We start from the raw sequence: 20,661 nt of genomic DNA, 5'->3' as shown, positions 1-20,661 counted from the left end.
ATGATATCTACGTGATTAGGGAAAAATAATACTACCTAATCAAGAATTGTAAATCATTTATCATTAATGCACACAAGGAGAAGTCTAAGATCTTCCTAGCGAGTGCACATAAAGTTAAGTAATTAATCAACTCAAGTGAAATGTGTGTACTCTTATTTTTGAGACAGAGCCATAAAGACATTAATTCAATAAGCATGAAGGAATCCTTTTAAGGATGTGTTAAATAACATAAGCGTTAATTGGAAAAAAAATACAAGTGTATCAAGAAGTGTTCCAAGTTCCAAAAGGAATACCACCCAAGAGGGAAGTGCAACATGAGATACAATTATTGTAAAACTCTACAATACCAAATACAGGATTGTACAAATAATCCATAATAGATTTAGATGAAGTGAAGAAATAATGGCAAGGATTGTTGAATAAAGAACTCATAAATCCAAGTAACTCCACATTCAGTGCCCTAGTGTTATTGGTGCCAAACAAGCACGGGACTTGGAGAGTGTGCATTGAATATAGAGATCTAAACAAGGTCACTCTCAAGAATCAATATCCTTTTCCTTTGATTGATGACCTGCTACATTAACTGCAACAATACTTCACCACTAGATATCATCAAGTTTGGATCAAGAAATAAGACACCGCAAGATGAAGCAAGCTCCTTATGAGTGGTTAATAAAACCTTTTTGTTTAATTAATGCACCAACTATTTTTATGCATTTAATGAATGTTGTTTGCATGTATTCCTAATTTCATTTATCATAATGTGTTTGGACAACATTTTAATTTTTAATTCTACTTTGGAGGAGAATGTTGACCATATGAAATAGGTGTTGGAAACATTAAGGAAACATCACCTTCTAGAAAACATAGAAAAGTATAGGTTTGCTAAGCAATCATTGGTGTACATAGTGCATGTGATTGGTGGGAGTTGAAGATAGATCCTACAAAGATAGAGTCCATCATTAAATGTTCCACTCTTACTAATTTCATAGAAGTTAGAAGTTTTGTGGGAGCTACCCAATATGTAGGAAAGTTTCTTGCATCGTTTTCAACTATGGAAGTAGCAATTCCTTCTATTATAGCTATTGATAAGAGTTTCTAATAGGGTAAGAACTAGTAAGCATCCTTTGAAGAAGTGAAACATAAGATTAGTTGAGCCCCAATCTTAACGCTACCTAACTTGTAGAAATATTTCCGAATCTAAATTGATGCCAATGGGTATGTTGTGGGAGCAATACTAATGCAAGGGGAAGGGGGACCAAGTCTGCTATGATTCAATGATATTCAATGCAACAATAACGAAATATCCGACATTTGAGAATGAGCTCTATGTCTTGGTTTAAGTAATGAATAAGTTCAAGCACTATATGTTGGGTAAGGAAACCAATGTCCATATGGATCACTAGCTTCTACAATACTTACAAGCTCAAAATAAGCTCCAACATGTAAGACACTATAAATGGATGGGATTTCTACAATAATTTGATTTAGTAAATAAATATAAGAAGGGAACACCCAACAAGTAGACTAATTTTCTATCTAGAATATGAACACCAAAAATTACAACCATGGGAGCACCATTATGCACATGGAGCCATTCCCCCATGAAGAAGAAAAAAAGGGAAACACATGAGCACTTCAAGGGGGTGTATCAATGGTTGCAAACAAAAAAAGGGGAAGCAAATATTGTTTTCCATCTTCAAAATGGATAACTCTACAACATGGAGAATCTTTGTGTACCAAAGGAAGAAAGAGTATCACCAACAAGGGAGGTTCATGCCTCCAAGATTGTTGGTTATTTTGGTGACAAGAAAGCTATGGCTAACTTGTCGAGTTATGTTTATCAATGCAAGATGCAAAAATAAGTAGCTAGATTTATTAGAGGTTGTATTTTATATTTGTACCAATAAACCTCAACAATAATAAGCAAGGATTATAAGGTCCACTTCCAGTGCCTACAAGGCCATGGGAAAGCATATCCATGGAAATTATTGGGAATGATTCAAGGACTATAAGAGGGTATGACTACTTGTACATGATACTAGATAGGTTAAAAAACATGTGTGTTGGGATGGTTTGCAAGTTGACCATCAAAGCAAAAGATACCACAATCTTATTTTTTTTAAAGGTCAAGGTGCACTTTGGGATTCCAAGGATCACCATTTATGACAAAGATACTAGATTCTCTTGTGTATTTTTTACTTCATTGTTGGAAAATTTCAACACTAAAATGAAGAGATCCATTGCCTCTCACCATCATATTGATGGGCACGAAGAGGTAGTGAATATGCCTCTGGTTCAACATTGAGAGGTTACACTTAAAAGCATCTAAGGATTTATGATGAAAATTTGGTTTACATATAACATTCTTATAATAGAGGTGCCCACATGTTTATTAGTAAGTCCCATTTTGAAATTTGTTTTTGACATTTTCCACTATCACCATTGGATAATTTTTATGAGCATCCTAAAATAGAGGCAACAACCTCAAATGATGTGCTGAAAGAAGCAAATTTCATAGACAACATAGAGAAAAAATACTCACAAGTTCAAGAAATTTGAATAAGTCTTAGGAGAAATATAAGGCCATACATGATAAACACAAGATTGAGAAGACCTTCCAAATAATAGACAAAGTGTGATTGTACCTTAATAAGGAAAGGTGACAAGGACTAGGGAAGAAAATTAAAGTATTGATATGGGCCCTTTGAAATATTAAAAAAGGTAGTAAAAATTCTTACATGCTCAATCTTCCACCTTAAATGCACATTTACTCATTAGTAAATGTAGAAACCTTGAAACTTTATGAGCCATCCATTCTCGATAAAAATGAAAGGGACAAGTCTTACCTCCCATTTAAGATTTGGCACTAAATGCACATGCATAATCACTAGAGGACACAAGTCTGTAGAGAAATATCAAAATGACCTGAAGGGATCAACCAAAAATTTGACAAGTAGGTTTGAAGAGTCAGCTACCGGCGAACGCCAAGTGGTGTTCCAAAGAGAAATTTGAACAATTGTTTCCTCACTTCCTTTAATACTAAAGCTTTTAAAGACAAAAAACTTTCAAAGATGTAGTGAGATGCTCCAAAATGGATTAACACATGTACCATATGAATTTATTGATGCTCTGCACAAGAGATAAGAATTTAAGACATCTCAAAGATAGTATTTATTTTTTCACGTTTGGGTCATCAACTTTTGGCCCATTTTTGGGGTGTGATATCAGATAAGTGTTGTCATAGGTTGTTTGTTTGTTTTGTTTTGTTTTTTTTTTTCAAGGTGAAAATTGTTATTCTCATTGACATATTCCCAATGAGCTACAATGAACCTAAAATAGAGTATGTATGTAAACATTTGGCCCCAACAAGATAACAATCCAAATATTCCCAACATGTCCAAGTGGCAACCGTGTCAATTCACTATAATTTGAATATGGAGAGTTAGTAACATATAGAAATCCACTAAATAGAGTCTAGAAGCATCATTGAGGTTCCAATAGTTCCTTGGAAACCCTAAATAACCTAGCTAAATGGGGGAAAAGAATTCACCTTTTCACTGGTCGTCAACTACTCCATAGTATGGACTTGAGGGTGGAGGAGATAATAGTTGAGCAAAAAGATAGAAGTGTATATTGTAGAGGATTGTAGAAAACCATATTGTTTGATAGCTTCACAATAAGCATAGAGATCTTTGTAATTTGTATTGTGATCTCCATAAGATAAGACAATGGAAGGAATAATCCTTCATTAAATGTTGTTTTTCTCATATGGGTATGTTGGGTAAATATCTATGTCCCATTGTGTGCCTTCGGTATTGTAGTCTATTTCATATGTTCGAATTGTTAAAAAATCTGACTGGTGTGATTTTAATTATGCTAAATGTTTAAAATACAAAAATATAGTTACATAATCAAGCATAAGCCCATTTTAGTTGTTTTAAGTTAAAATACATTTTGGTAAGTTGACATTGGAATATCCATGGTGGTTTACAGGTCAAAATCCATTGGAAAATGTACATAATCCTAGGTGGTTAAATACACTTTACTATCAATTTCTTGTAAGCAAAGAGTTGCATTATATTGTTTAGGTTAAAACAAAATAAGAGAATATTTGAGACTATGAATGCTTATGGCCGAAAAAGCATGTTCTACTTATTGAATTGAAGATTAAAAAGAAAGATACAATAAACCTAGGTTCATTACATCTTTGCATGCATCCAACTATTATTTTCCTTGATTTGAATCTTGTGGCTCAAACAAAATGTTGCCATAGTTGTAAAAGTCAGAAGGAGGTCTTAAATAACAATGAAGTTTGTGTTTCATCTCCGTGGACCCATGAAGATTAAACCTATGTGCAATAGGTTGTCGAGGATACTAGTTCAATGCACAAGCTCTATACGAATATTGGGAAAAAAATGCTTATGTTATTTCTATTTGATATAATTACCATGTTGGCTTTGAGGTTACTCCAAAAGTATCTACACCAAGTTTAGGGGTGCTTCATGCGATGGGGATGCATGGTGTATTGATTACCTTGGTTGTATTGTGATGGACATACTCATTGGAGTTAACTTGCTCATTTATTGCTAGACCTTGTCTTTATGCTTATGTGGCTCACTTCCTTGGAGTGTTGGATATTGAAATAACATGTTGAAATTCTTCATGATGATGTCCACATAGAGAATATTTTTTATTGCTTCGAAAGGCAACTCATCTTGGAGTAAGCCGTTGAGTCCTAAATTGCATGTGAACAATTGGTTGTTTTCATGGAGGTTTGTACTTGACTCGAAGATGCTTAGATTGAGAAGTGATCATGTGGATGTGGTGAACCTATAACTACTATAGACATGGTGGATCTATAACTACACATCATTTAAGAGGGAGCATTGGAGCATGAAGGCCTTTGGAGGAGTGTTGGACACTTCTTGTGGAGTATGAAATGAACAATCTTCATTTACTATATAAACATCCATCATTCAAATCCATAAGAGTTGTACGTATGCATTATCTAGGGATTGTGTATTCTCTATAAATCTCGAACCGTAGGCATCATAAATGATCTAAATTTTTCAAATTTGTTGAGCTCTAAAGTATCGATGGAAAGTATAGAGAGACAATTTCATACTGCCTCGGTCTATCCAAGGTCTTCACTGACTTGGTGCAGCCAAGTTGCCTGACACCTAAGGTTGTGTGGCATTGTGACAATGTTAGTGGCCTGACCAAATTGATACATAATTCGTCTAGACTACTTCTCACTCAAGGCAATCCTATACTTTTCCCCGAGTTGAATCATGCCAAATTTTCATTATATAAATAAATAGACACACGCTTAGTCATTCCCTACTCATGAATCACACATACACACATTTTATACTTAATCACTTCCATACTTAAATATTGTTTAACTATTCACAAATTAACTCTTAAGCGTTCATACAAAACATCACATGGAATGAACACATATAAGCTTTGATGGCACAAACTATGCCTAACACTTAATCATTTATAATATATTACATATGTTATAATGGTTACCAAAGTGAGCCAGACGTACAAAATTCTGTTCGATGGAGTCATCTCATCGAATCATGCAAATACCTCTATTTGCCTCTCTAGCTTCCACACAAATTGACTTCTCTGTTTTGTTCCAATTGTCGTGCAATGCTCAAACTTTAGAAACCCACAAACTATGCACATACTTGCTCACTTTATTTTTCGACTCTATCCACTGAGTTTAACCAACCAAATTCCAAGTCGCTTGCCTTCTTGTGTTGTCTCTTCCTTGCGCAAATTCTTAATCATATGAGTTTTATCCTATCGCTTGTCTCTCTTACACGCACGATTGCTCGTCTCTCAAACCATCATGTCCCTTGGGCTCAATCTGTGAGCATGCCCATCCTCTTGTCCTAACCCTTTTACGACGACAAATCCAATGTTATGTCCAACATCTTCGCTAAGGCAAAGTCTTACTCCTCCACATGTGGCATTCCATTTTCTCACCGACATAACGTGCCAACTTCAACTGCTGTCGTCATACCAAGTGAAGTCCACCTCACCAAGTCACACCTGTGCAAAAATCATTGAGGCACCCCTGCCAAGGTGCTTTATTTGGCTGCCATGGCAGTGAGTCAATAGTGTCGTTTCTCAGTGTGAAGATGAGGGCGCATGGCTACTTGAGCCATCACTGACACCTTCATTTCGTTCCACTAAAAGGTGTGGGGAGTCACCATACCTCTGTCGTAAGTACATAAGCAAGGGTATGTTTGAACAGATCTTATTGTCGCCCCCACTCTATGAGTCGTTCGAGTTTAGAATCCACTGTCCATTTGTCTTACTCAGATGTGCCCGAGACTTGGTAGAGTTCTTCCTTCCTTCGAATGCACATGGGCTGTTGTAGTCCCGCCTCATCCACTTGTCTTATGGATGAATCCAACCTCCATTCCTCAAACGACTCGGGATCTTCTTAGTCACATCCACCACCATACTTTTCCCTTGAACCCTTTGTCTGTCCAAATGAGCATCAACAATCATGTCCATTGCCAACACCATGGTTTCTTAAATGCTTTCGAACCGCGTGAAATAATATTCAATGGCTACCAACACTTCCTTGTCCAACGAACTGAGTTCTCTTAGGTCTTCCATCTATCCACCAATTCGTTTAGTCCAGCTTTGTTGGCGTAGTATGCTTTGTTGCTGATCTATAAACTATTCACTGGAATAGCTCATCATTATAGATCTTACAATATTCTGAAATATGAAAGTTTTTTCATTAAATCCTAGATTATTTATTTACTAGATATTTTCACATGTATGAAATAAAAATCAAAGGTCGCACAGTTAAACACATAAAACACCGAACTTGCTTTATTTGATTGTCAATAAGGGTTTTTATACACAGCAAGGAAGCTTCTGGAGTTCAGTGGGGTGGTGGATCTAGCAGCTGCATTAATGGCAGGGGGTTGGAATTAATATCTTCCAACACTCCCCCTTAATTCTAACCATATAACAAATATACAAGACACTGTAAACATACTCTTAATTGACATGCCTACTGGTCTAAGTCTAAGCTAGGCTTACAATATAATCTTGATTTTCTACAACACATAACTTACTTCTACAAAACTCAAATTTTGCCTTCCCAAGAGGCTTAGTGAATATGTCAGCAACATTCTCATTTGTATTACAGTACATTAGAGAAATTTTTTTGATTGGACCTTTTCTCTTACAAAATGATATTGTGTGTCTATATGTTTTGACCTTGCATGACATATAGCATTGTTCCCCAGTTTGATGGTGCTTTGATTGTCACATCTGATCACTGTAGGTTCTTGTTGACTTTCACCAACATCTTCAAGTATTCTTCTGAGCCATATAGCCTCACAAGTGCCACTACATAATGCTTTATATTCTGCTTCAGTTGATGACAAGGAAACTATTGACTGTTTCTTACTGCTCCATGATATAGCTCCCGATCCTATGTTGAAGACGTATCCAGTAGTGGATTTCCAGCCCAGTTAGAATCGGAATGACCTATCAATTCAACATTACAAGCATTAGTATATTCAATACCAAAATTGATAGTTCCCTTTAAGTATCGAAAGACCCTTTTTGCAGCTATCCAATGGCTTTCATGAGGCTTAGCCATGAATTGACTAAGTATGCTTACTGCATAAGCAATGTTTGAGCTAGTGGTAGTGAGATATTCAGACTTCCCACTAATTGTCGATACAATGTTCCATTCACATCTTTTGTTCCATCATCACTTTTTAATTTGATATTTTTTCCAATGGAGTACTCACTGCTTTACATCCATTCATATGAAATCTCTTTAGTACTTCATTTGTATATTTGCTTTGTGCGATTAAGGTTCTTCCATCATTTTTCCATACTTCAAGACCTAGACAATAATGCATCTCACCAAGATCTTTCATCTCAAATTCCTGTGATAACTTTATTTTTATATTTGTAATCAATTTATCAGCTCTCCCTATTATTATTAGATCATCAACATATATAGAAAGTAATGCTATATCCCCATTTCTGTCTGTCTTGACATACAAATTAGGATCATTTTTACTCCTTTTAAATCCTTGCTGAAGGAAGAATTTGTCGATTTTTTCATACCAATATCCGGGGGCCTGTTTTAGTCCATATAAAGCCTTTTTTAACTTGCATACAAGATGTTTTTGACCATTATTTACAAATCCCTCTGGTTGAACAAGATAAATTTATTCTTTTAAGTCACCATTTAGAAAAGCTGACTTTACATCTAATTGATGTAGCTTCCAATCATATTTAGTTGCCAATGCTATCATTATTCTGATTGTATTCATTTTTGCAACTGGAGCAAAGGTATCTTCATAATCTATTCCTTCTTTTTGTGAATAACCTTTTGCAACCAATCTTGCCTTATACTTGTCTATGCTACCATCTGCATTAAATTTTGTCTTGTACAACCATTTTGATCCTATAGGGACTTTATTTTCAGGTAATTCTGTTAATTCCCAAGTTTCATTTTTCATTATAGAATCATATTCTTCTTTCATAGCTTCCATCCATTCTTTATGATTTTTGGCTTGTTCATAATTTAAGGGCTAAAAAACAGTCATTACTTGAGACATTAAAGCATAATATTTATACCTGATGGGGGCTTGAATATGTCGTGTTGACCTTCTTAGAGGTTCATTACTTTATGGAGTACCTTCTCCTTTTCTTCTCTATGGAGTGCCTTTATTTCTTTGTAGACTTTGATTCCTTGATGTGTCTTTTGGGATGTCCATGTGGTCTTGTTCTTGAGTTGATGCCACAACTTCCTCTTCTTCCTTAAAGTTTTCATAAGAACAGTGCCATGTATTATGTTCATGTTCTTTTATTTGTTTATCTATATGCTCATGAAATATAACATCTCTACTTGCAAAGACCTTGTGAGTACTTGGATCATACATTTTATATGCTTTTTTATCAGTGCAATATCCAATAAAAATACATTTGATGGCTTTGGCATCTAACTTTCTCCTATCCTCTTTAGGAATATGAGCAAAGGCCTTACATCCAAATATCCTTAAATGACTAACTTTAGGTTTAAAACCATAAAATGCTTCAAATGGTGTTTTGTGCTCAAGATACTTAGTAGGGCTTCTATTTTTAAGATATACAACTATATTAATGGCTTCAGCCCAAAAACTATTAGAAAGTCCTTTAATTTTTAACATACTTCGAGCACATTCAACTAATGTTCTATTCTTTCTTTCAGCTACTTCATTTTGTTGAGGTGTATGTGGTACTGTAAATTGTTGCATAATTCCATTTTGTTTGCAATATTTGATAAAAGCTCCTGAAGTATACTCACCACCTTTATCAGATCGAAGAATTTTAATGCTCTTTTTTGTTTGCTTTTCAACCATACTCTTGAATTCCTTAAAGTATTCAAACACGTCACTTTTGTTTCTTATAAAGTATACCCAGGTGTATCTAGTGATATCATCAATAAATATAAGAAAGTAATATGCTCCACCAAGTGACTTAGTTTGCATTGGACCACATACATCAGTATGCACTAGTTCAAGTATTTTACGTTTTCTTCTATTTTCATGCACAGGAAATTCTTCCCTATGTTGTTTTCCTAGTGCACATCCTTCACATTCAAAGTGTTCTCCCTTAATAATTGGAAGTCCTTCTACCATCAATTTCTTTTGTAGTAACATTAGGTCATTATGATTTAAGTGTCCATACCTTTGATGCCAAAGTTCTATAGTTGACATGCCTGTTGATGCCAAAGCTTGATGCCCATTCTTCATTACATCCAACTTGTATAAGCCTCCAACTCTCATTCCTTTTGCAACAACTTTGTAGTTGTCCTGCACATCCTTTACCAAACAATGTGATTTCACAAATTCAACTTTTAAATGTTGATCTGTGATGGTAGAGACTGAAATTAAGTTCTTCTTTAATCTAGGAACATACACCACATTTTGAATTTGTTTTTCTTGTCCATTAGGCATCATAACACTTATATTACCATATCCTTTAATTTCATGTGATCTATTATCTCCTAAATAGATGTGTCCACCCTTATTAATCTCATGATAAGTATCCAACCAATATCTTTTGCATGACATATGGATTGATGCACCAGAATCTATAAACCAAGCATTATCATCATCAGCTTCTGCGGATAAAGCAGCATTGGACACAAACAATTTAAGATTGCTAACATCTTGACTAATTGCTTCATCTCTATCAACATAATTTCCTGAATGCCTTCTTTGTTTAAATTGATCAGACCTCCTTTTCATGCAATTTTTAGCAAAATGACCAGGTTTTCCACAGTAATAACACACATCATCTCTACTTGATTTGGCATTTGTCCTTGGTAAAGGGGTACCTTGAAATGATTTTACTTGTGGTTTTTTGCCTTTATTTTTCTCCCACTGTTTGCCTTTGAAGGACTGCTTCCCTTTGGCCATCAATGCCAAATCTGAATTGGGAGATTTCTGTTTAAGGCTTCTTCTCCGCTCTTCTTCCTGCATAAGTATACCTGCCAACTCATCAAAAGTAGGAGCCTTCTCTCTAGCTGAAAGACCAATTATAAACATTTGATATTCATCAAGCATTCCACTTAATGTCACAGTAACCAAGTCTATACTAGATATTGATTCACCAATGTCACCTAGTTTATCCTTTAGATCTTTAATTCTGGAAATAAAATCACTAACACTTTCATTTTCTTCCATTTTAATTGAAAGAAACTGACTCTTTAAATACAATATTTGATTTGTAGTATTCGTCTTATACAAATTTTTGAGAGTGTCCCATGTCTCCTTGGATGTTTTGCACTCTCTAATGTGTGGAATAATGTTGTCCTTAACCGTCATCCGTAAAAACACCTTTGCTTTGTTTTCTCGTCGCTCCCAATCTTGAATTGCAGCATCTGTGGCTTGAGGGGACACTGGCTTAACTTCAGCTCCAGACACAATCGCCCATGCATTGTTGCCTTCCATCAAAGTCTGCAACTTAAACTTCCAATTTGCATAATTTTCACCATCTAACTTGTTAGATTCAGATAAATAAGATTCTGCCAATATATTAGTCATTGTCAATAAGCTTCTAAATCCTTAAGTAAAAAAAAAATTATCCAATATTATTGGATAATATGGCTGCCTTGATTTCCAAAATTGTTATTATATATCTTCTCAACTGAAGGGAAGTAATCTAGAACAAAACAATACCTCGGATACAACTCTGAATTCAAATCACTTTTACAATAAAGCCTTCCAACATTCAAGTTAAATCTTTGAACATAGCTTTCATTACAATAGAACAAGAGGACTCCACTTTTCAAGTTGCCCAAAAGATTTAACTATCATCTAATCTTTAAGATTTGTAATGGCATGAATCACCTATTACAATCTCTCTAACATGCGTATCAAATATCTGAACTGTAGTTGGATTTCAGGTGTTTCACACAGTCCAGCTATTTCAAGTCCCACAATGTCTCAAACCTTCAATATTGTATGCTCTTTGCATCTATTATAGAATGATTCATACTCGATTCATGCACTTGCAGTGTGAGCCTTGAAAAATCATCGCATCTTCAAAAAATTCACTTGCCTATGCCCCTGCAGGCCTTGCTTTCCACATCCAAAACAGACACAACTTTACGACAACAAAAACTTACACATGATCTGTAGGAAGGAAATATCATATGCATCAAACCTTCAATACTGTATGCTCTTTGCATCCATTATAGAATGATGCATACTCGATTCATGCACTTGTAGTGTGAGGCTTGAAAAATCATAGCATCTTCAAAAAATTCACTTGCCTATGCCCCTGCAGGCCTTGCTTTCCACATCCAAAACAGAGAATACACAAAACATACACAACTTTACGACAATAAAAACTTACACACGATCTGCAGGAAGGAAATAGCATATGCATCAATACTTCAACAAGAGGTATGTGTTACCTCCAAACAGTGGACACACAGCAACTGCAACAGGTTGCAAACAAAAATACCCAGCACTACGCTCCGCAGCAGTTTTTACACCACACAACTCTCCAAGACCACACTCTCCACCACAGCGACTGCTGTAACGATCCTCCAACTCAGACTCAGCTTCGGTCTCACACGTCTCCTTACGCAGCTCACCTGAGCTCGTTCTTCTCACATCTCACACCTACTCTGATACCAAATCAGAGATCACATAGTTAAACACATAAAACACCGAACTTGCTTCATTTGATTGCCAAGAAGGGTTTTTATACACAACAAGGAAGCTTCTAGAGTTTGGTGGGGAGGTGGCTTCTCCAAGAAGCTATCCATTTGTCAATGCATCCACCGAATCCTCCAGATCAGTCTAGAGGCTACATTAATGGCGGGTGGTTGGAATTAATATCTTCCAACAATAAAAAATTAAAAGAATAAGTGCACATAAAAACACCATACACACAAATGAACACAAAATTTATTCTTAATATGAGAGAACATAGCTAGAAGGTGAAGTTCTTTCTTTGTTTTAGTTATAAAAATGCATATAAAAAGGAATCAACACTCCTATGGAGTTACATTTGACACTGTGGCCTAAATGGCTATTACGAAATTCTACTCCTTTCTTATGCCTTGAGAATACCACAGCTAGATGTTTTCTTCAGTTATGGGACAAGTATAATGCAAAAGCAACCTAATATTTAACATAACACGATAGCAATCTAGGGTTTGGTTTTGATTTCCTCAACCCTCAATCTAATAAGGTTTTGATCTTTCTAGAATCTTTTTGAAAGTCCTCATGTGGCTATCTCCATGCGTGTGAGTAATGGGGCTAATGTGGCATCTACTCATACCATGGTGGTCAACTAGATAGGTCAACTTGCAGGAGGTATAACTTTTGTGTAGTAGCTCTTATTGATGTGATCTTTGGCATTGGAAAGGTCTCAAAGTGTACAATAGTGTCATGGGGGTGGAGCTAAGCCCTGAGTAATGGGGCTAATGTGGCATCTACTCATACCATGGTGGTCAACTAGGCAGGTCAACTTGGAGGAGGTATAACTTTTGTGTAGTAGCTCTGATTGATGTGATCTTTGGACCATTGGAAAGGTCTCAAAGTGTACAATAGTGTTGTGGGGGTGGAGCTAAGCCCAAGAGTTCCATTGATGCCTCAAAATGACTTCGAAAGGTTCTAGACCCCAATTTTTCAAACTGGGTCTTGCCATTAAAATGGGCCCTACAAGGATATTCCTCCAATCTTTCCACCCAAAAAGTACCAAGATAGATGACAAATTATATGATGATCCAACCCATATCATAATTGTTGCAACCATTGATTCAACTTTATTGCATTGATCTCACCTTGGTATGGCTTGATATCCACTTTCGCTTTCATTTTGAATAAGAACTATGAAAGGGTATTGGTACTAGAACCAAGATACTCTTTCTTGGGCTCTTTCCTCAACTCCTTTTTTGGGTCTTCATGTTCTCCTAATTTCCCATCTGATCTGATCTTTGAGTTAGAGCCTCCAACATCCTCAAATAGTTTGATCCTTATTGCTAGAGCCACCATGTGGGGGGCCATATTGTGATAGATAACAACGACTTGCTCTTCCAGCTTCATGATTCTCTCTTTTGCTATATCTTGAGGGTTGTTGTGAATATATTCATCTGCCATGGTTAGTTTGTGACTCTTTTTCTTAAGCCAATTCCTGAATTCTGTAATATATTCCACAAATGCTCCAAAGAAAAATTGTTTTGATACTGATATGATCTGTGAACTATTGTGGATATTCCATTGGAACAATGCATCACAACATATCTTATAATATTCCGCAATCTTATATTTTATGCAAGTTATTTCCTTAGATCCTGGATTATTTATTTACTAGCCTTGCTCAAATGTAAAAAGTCACAGAAATAAAAAAATGGAAAGAATAGACACACAAAAACACCATCCACACAAATAAACACAAGATTTATCCTTGGAAATCCAATACGTAAGAAAACCCAACTAGAAGGTGAGGCCTAGCCTCATTTCTCTTTGCTTCAATTATGAAAATGCACATACAAAGGAATGGACAGTCCTATGGAGTTAACTTTGACATTGTGGCTTGAATAACTGCTACAAAATCCCCTCCTTTACTATGATCTTAAAATACCACTCCTACAAGTTTTGCTTAGTGATGGAACAATTACAGTGCAAAATAATGGAACTTGTTTTCCTCTTAGCAACACAATATTTAACATAGCCTGATATCTATCTAAAGTTAGGGGTTTGACTTTTTCAACCCTCAGTGTGATAAGGTTTTGCTCTTTCTAGAATTTTCTTGAAAAACCTCACGTGTGAGTAACAAGGGTCGATGTGGCATCCACTTGTACCTTGGTGGTCACCTAGGTAGGTCAACTTTCGGGAGACATAACTTCCGCATATGTGCTTCGATTGGGGTGAACTTTGGACAATTTGAAATATATCTATGTAGAACAAGCCAATTTTGCAATCTTTCCACCTAATGGGTTGTGCAAGCCAATTTTTCCAATCTTTCCACCCAAAAAGTACTGATATGGATGACAAATTATATGATGATCCTATCTAGATTAATTGCCCTCAACAATCAATCTCAAGGATGACATCCGACTGCCTGTTTCCTTGTTCCTCCTTATAACAGGAATTAAACTTGGACTCTTGCCCGTAAAGATGACCAAACTAACAAAGTGAAATATGGGTGATGCCTTCATCTGCCTCATGAGCTCTTCGTCCAAACCAACTTCGAGGTCATCCATTGGAACAATGGTGAAACTCACTCTTCCACTCTAATCCCCAAGCTTCAAAAGGATCTCATTGGATTGTGACAGTGACCATCTTTATGCTTGATGTGGAGAAGATAAAGGGAAACTATCTTGTAGATTTGTGTCATGCATATGTAGGTGCCAAGGAGGACTTGCCAGTGTGTTGTACTTGCTTGTTTGTGGATCCTTGGAGATGAAACTAGCATTAGTTGAGGGAGATTTCTTGTGAGGGGATGATGGCTAGGGTTTGCTATTTTGGTGGATACCCTAGCAAGGGTTTGTAGTTCTTGAATTGTATCAAGTTCTTCAAATTTTGTGTACTTGCATATTTGAATTTCAACTTATGTTATCTTTATGATTTCACAGATTTTAGTGTTGATTATTCATATTGATTTGATATCACATAGAGCAAAGTTTGTTAAGTGATTTCACAAAGATATAGAAGCTAAAATGTCAAATTTATTGCTATAATTATTTTTTATAATAAATTCATAAAACTTTGCAATGTACATTATACAACGAGTTTAATGTAAAGTTAAAATGAATCTCACAAGATCTCAAAGGCAGGTAGAAGTAATGAAATTTCATTTGCATTGAATTATTACCTTGAAAGTCCGGATGTATATTACAAATTTTTTACGGAGTGTGAAAACTGAACCGTCATTCAATTTCATCTGGAGAGGCGGCAGGTTTGTCAAATTCCAAGCCTGCTCTTAGTGTTTCAAAGAGATGAATATGATACAGATTAACAAATTGGGAGCTATTAAAGAGGGAGAGCCAATGGTTCTAAACAATGGTTAGAGTAGTGAGAGAACTTTATATCTAAATTATTGTAAGGTCAAAGGATCAGAGAGATTATATCATGAACCATATATTCAAAGTACCATCTTGCTGTCTTACTTTTAGAATGTGATACTAGAACTGGAAGATCAAGTGAAGAAATAAGAAAAAACTGAACAACCTAATTTTTTTTTCCCGCATGACACCTCAACAGACGATTATAGATACTAGAACAAGAATTTGAACCAGGGCAACAAAGCAAATGCTCATATTCACAAATAAGCAACAACTGAACAAACCAATTTTTTTCCACGGGACAACTGAACAAATCAGACACTAAAGCAAGAATTTGAACCAGCCCCGACAGAGAAAACAAGGAAGAGCGAGCATTTGTACCTGTATTCCCACACACCGAAAAAGTAACTATGATTGACAAATAAATTATGTACAAAAATGCAAGGAAGTTCCAAAATGACTCTGTAGGAACAGATAAAATAATAAAGTACAATGGCCGAGGAAAAGCAGCGTAGTGATATAAATTTGTTATAGAGAAGGATTTTGTCTTATCAATAATTATAAAATCCCAAAAACCTGTCTGAGAGGTCAGACACTACAGAAGTATACTGGAGCCTCCAACCATTTTAAGAATAAAGGAGCAGTGATCATAACCTGCTATCATGAAGCATTGTGTTTATACAGTAATCACCTGCAGATAATTATTCTGAGCACAATATGAAGTCTCATTTTTTGGAAAGAAAACAAGCATCAGATAAGTATGCCTTTCAAACATGGATAACAAGCTCAGATTGTAAGTATTCACACATGACCATTCTCCAACTATGCAACCAATCGAGAGAAAGCATGCCTCCCGAGCAAGTGATTTTATATCGCATTAGTTACATGTCACTTTGAAGAGAGCCATTGCATACCAGCATAAAAGCAGAAAACCATAAAATGAAATGACATGGTGTTCACATCATTGTTCCAGATATCAAGCTGTAGCTTGAATTATAAACCAGTAAAAATAAAACTTCTTTGGTTATGTGTATGTTAGAAAAATGTTGTGCATTGCCAGGTCCAAAGTGAAAAGGGCTGGAAAAGAAAACGAACGGTGTGACATTATTTTCCATGGGGTCTGTCAAAGATGCTATCCGAGTTAGCTGCCCTTTGTCTTGAACTTGATTAGCATTGTTTTATGTAAAAGGCCTGTTCTTCTTGAGAGCTGATCAGAACATAAAGAAAATTTCCACCAGAAAGAACCGGTAAGTTATTGGCAAACGTCCCTGCATTCTACTGGGTCAAATGGCTTTGGTAGACAGTCAGAGATGTCACTATCAGTTGGCAGAACCTTCAGCTTTTGCTAATCTGTTTGTCAGCGCCACAAATGATAACCAAGTCTTATGCATCTGAACTATCTGTTGACAGACACACAATTCTAATCATTACAAGAATCGCAAGAATGGATCTTCAACAGTTAAGCCTTTTATAACTTTTCCTTTTTCAATAAAGATAAATATAATTATAAAGAAAAAGTTGCATCCGTGTGAATGGACTTTTAACTTCTAGACTTGATCTCAGTAGATTCCAATCTCAAACTCCTCTGTCTACATGTACAAGTGATTGTCAAAAAAGTCTACCAACCTGAATAGTATGAATTATCTGATTTAAAGGAAAGTATTCCAAATCTAGGGAAACACATAAAGTATCCAAATAACAATATAAGAAGTTCAAACCATGGTCTGTTCTACTAGAGTGTAAGGAACTAAAAAGAATTCAATTTAGCTGTCCATTTTATATAATAAATTCTGAAACTTATTCCTGTACAACAACTAATAGTAACAATGAAGGAATGCCTACAGCTGAAAACAAAAAATGAACAAAGATCAAAATGCAAAACTAATATGGGATGAACCCAAATAGGTGAAGTTTAAACCACAGACCTTGTACTAGAGACAAACTCTATAGGGAGAAACATCCATGTAACAAAAAAAGTTAACTTGTGAGCAGAAAGGCTATGGCCAGCATCCAAATTAGAGGAGCTGCCAAAATCTTTGTCAACCACTGTGAAAGTGCCAATGCTAAACCTAATAATGTCCTCCAAAGAATGATTGGGGCTAAGAAGGCTGACTATGCTATCCCAGGGGAACATCAGGAACTCTTTGTATGAGTTGTGTGGGAGCGCGCCTCTCCCCCCACCCACCGCACTTCACTTCAAAAGTGTACTTCAAGAGGAAGCACTCTTGAACACCTACTTCTGGGTCACTTCGTCCCAAGAGCTATTTTTGGGAGCGTGCTCTACAGGGTTTTGAGCTGCTCCCTACCCCGGTGGGAAGCTGTCCAACATTGTTGCTCTCAGGACATTGTTGGGGCCATTAAAAGTACTCCCCAAATACTCCCTACATTCTCCCATAGACTTGAATGGATTTCTTTTTGTTTTATTAGTTGTGAGCACTGTTACCCATAAAAATGGGTAACCCCATAGGAGAAAACTTTTCTCCTACTTTTGATAGCCAGCCGATCAGCCTTTGCCAACCAACGTTAGCTGATGATATGCCAATGCCTTCGCCACTTGCATCAGCCATGTGCTTCTCATCCATTCAACATTAACACTTGGGCGAAGGTGGGATGCCATTCAAAAGGAACTTTGATCATTGCGCAATAGAGTGCTTATACGTGTTTGTTTTTGGGCATTTAGTATGGATTATGGGGTGATTTGGAAGATTGACAAATCTTGAATGTGATCCTGTTCTCTCATCTTACATGGGGGATTTTGATACTAGTCCAGTGGGACCTCCATTAAGGCCCTTTGGGTATAGGAGGGGCACTACTTGGGAAGCCCTGATTGAGATAGCATAGTTCCATCTTCCCATATGTCATAATTAACACCTTCCATCTTACATTACAAGCCCATATCTCACCTCCACTCTTCAGGTTCAACTTGCCATTGGTTTTTGGGGATTTGGCACTCATATGTTCACATACCTTGAGTAGGGCCCCAAACTTGGCCTTGGGAGGTTGATGCAGCTAAAAGAAACAAAAAGAGCATATCATGGCCAAAACAAAACAAAGAAAGAAAAGTTAAAATGCAAAAGATGGCCAAGGACATGAAGATTAGCATGTGGGGAAAAACCTAGCATGAGCTCTACCTCACTCATATGGTTGTCACCCTGTTACTGAGCACATGTTGCTCCATTACATCAAAAGAAAGAACCCTTGCATGTCCAACCCCGATGAGCAATGAGCTTACTCATCTTAAGGGGGCAATAAAACTGCTACATCATACAAAGTAAGCTCTAACCCTTGAGCTATAACTAGTAATACAAGGAAAAATCAAGAAGAAATAAAAGGAGCATAAGACGGATGGAAAAACAAAGGCCTAGATAGTAACTCATGCATCCACGAATGCTCCCTCCTCACATCTATACACTAAGGACGTGGACACCCCCATCAGTTGGTCCCTTTGACCATGTTACTTGGCCATGAAGTCTTCTCCCCTCCATTACCATCATTATTATTTACTAGCACCTATCAATTGAAGGGTGGACCAAGGAGTTGTTTCTTTCCCTTAGGTCGTGGAAGCACCTAATAGGATTGACCTTTAGCCAATCCTATCTGGGGAGAAAACATCTTTGCGAGATCAGGGTCCTGATTTTGGAAAGGAATCCTTGTTTGAAGTATTAAATTTCCCTTAACACTCAAGTTTGGTTCACTTAGATGCATTATTGATCTTGGTCCCTAAAGGCTTATTGATTTCACTAGAATCCATGTTGTTCTTGTTAGGTGGTTCAGTAGCCCCGGCCTTTGGCATCTACTCCATAAGTACCCAAGCTCTTCAAGGGAGTACAATGGCACAAACAAGTGAAGTGTTCAGAGTTAGGAGCCTACTAGTAGCATCATTGGATGACACATGTCCTGGAGCACCTCCAACACCCAAGACCTTGGTTGAATTTGACACAATTTTGAGGATTCTTCAGGATGATCAGCTAGACCCACCGTGCCTCCAAGTTGGCCTTGACACAACTCGATGGGCAACAGTTGATTCAGAGCCCAAATGAGGATGTTCTCACACTGAGAGACTAGGGAGGGATTGTTGCACCAGAGGAGCCCCTAACGTTGGAGCAAAGGAAGCCTAATTTAGCAGTTGGTGATCCAGATTTATGAAGGAACGAAATGAAATACGTATTTGAAATAGAAACACAAAGATATAGTGCAATTAAACGTCAATTAATAAATAACAAATGATTAAAATTGTTTACATGCAGAATGAAAGCAAACTAGCTCGGGCAATGGTAGCTTATCTCTGAGAAGAGATGTGACGGCTACATGCCTTCTGAATTGTGTTACAATAAGGCTCGAAGGCCTTTTTATCATGAAGAAACAATGAGAAACCCTAAACATCTAGAAATCTAACCCTAGGAGGTGAAGCGCCAAAAGGTATGGGCCCCGATGGAGTTAGTTGGAACGTCAACTTCCCGGGGTTGTAACTTTGGCATATGATCTCCACTTGGTGCACATGATAGCCCGTTAGAAAGGATTATTTGAGGACAACAACTTTCGACTGTAAACATGGTTTTTTTTCCCAAAAAACATCGCTTAGGGCCTCAAAACGGCTCCAGAAGTTTAGGACTCGAAAATTGCCAAAAATAGAAAACTGCTGAAATAGGAAACTATGTTGAAAAGTAGGAAACTGATAGAAAATAGTGTTGGAGGTCCAAGTGGAATAGGCAAGTGGCCACCAATATCCACTTGGACCAATCCTCCCCCCTTAGGAAGCAATGGTTTCGATTGTGTTGAGTGCCTCCATGAGGTGAGGAAACTTCCGTTGAACTTGGTCCTTGATGAGCCACTTGCCTTGGTGTAGGAGCTAGTAGGCTTTGGCAACCTGATACAATTGGATCCTCTATTAGTGAGTGTTCTTAATTTGTGTGTCCATGATCTGATCAGTTGTGGTATGTTCAATGCAATCTGGGTTGAGCTCTGTTGGTGTCAGCTGCTCAACAATATTTGATGTGTCTAACAATAGTGAAAAGTATGGCCGAAGGTGGTCCACAATGAATATTGGGTGTATGCCTGTTGTAGATCTAACCCAAGAATATTATGAT

The 20,661-nt window shown here is 36.8% G+C and overlaps 1 protein-coding gene across 2 annotated transcripts in view; it reads right to left on the bottom strand.

Moving 5' to 3' along the window:
- Positions 1-16,363: 16,363 nt before the first annotated feature.
- LOC149235563 (uncharacterized) overlaps positions 16,364-20,661 on the bottom strand; it is a 95,941-nt gene continuing 91,643 nt past the window's right edge. For both annotated transcript variants that reach the window (XM_089372145.1, XM_089372147.1), the window contains one exon: positions 16,364-16,974. In XM_089372145.1, coding sequence (XP_089228271.1) covers positions 16,894-16,974 — 81 coding nt within the window. In that variant the 3' untranslated portion in view covers positions 16,364-16,893. The remainder of the gene's footprint in view (positions 16,975-20,661) is intronic.

Source organism: Pinus tabuliformis, chromosome 8 (genome assembly GCF_031772625.1).
Source record: "Pinus tabuliformis cultivar Carrire ecotype Pingquan chromosome 8, CPIR1, whole genome shotgun sequence".
In the NCBI taxonomy this organism is placed as follows: domain Eukaryota; kingdom Viridiplantae; phylum Streptophyta; class Pinopsida; order Pinales; family Pinaceae; genus Pinus; species Pinus tabuliformis.
The sequence above is the reverse complement of the archived record's forward strand: the minus strand, read 5'-3'. Positions and strand labels throughout refer to the sequence as shown.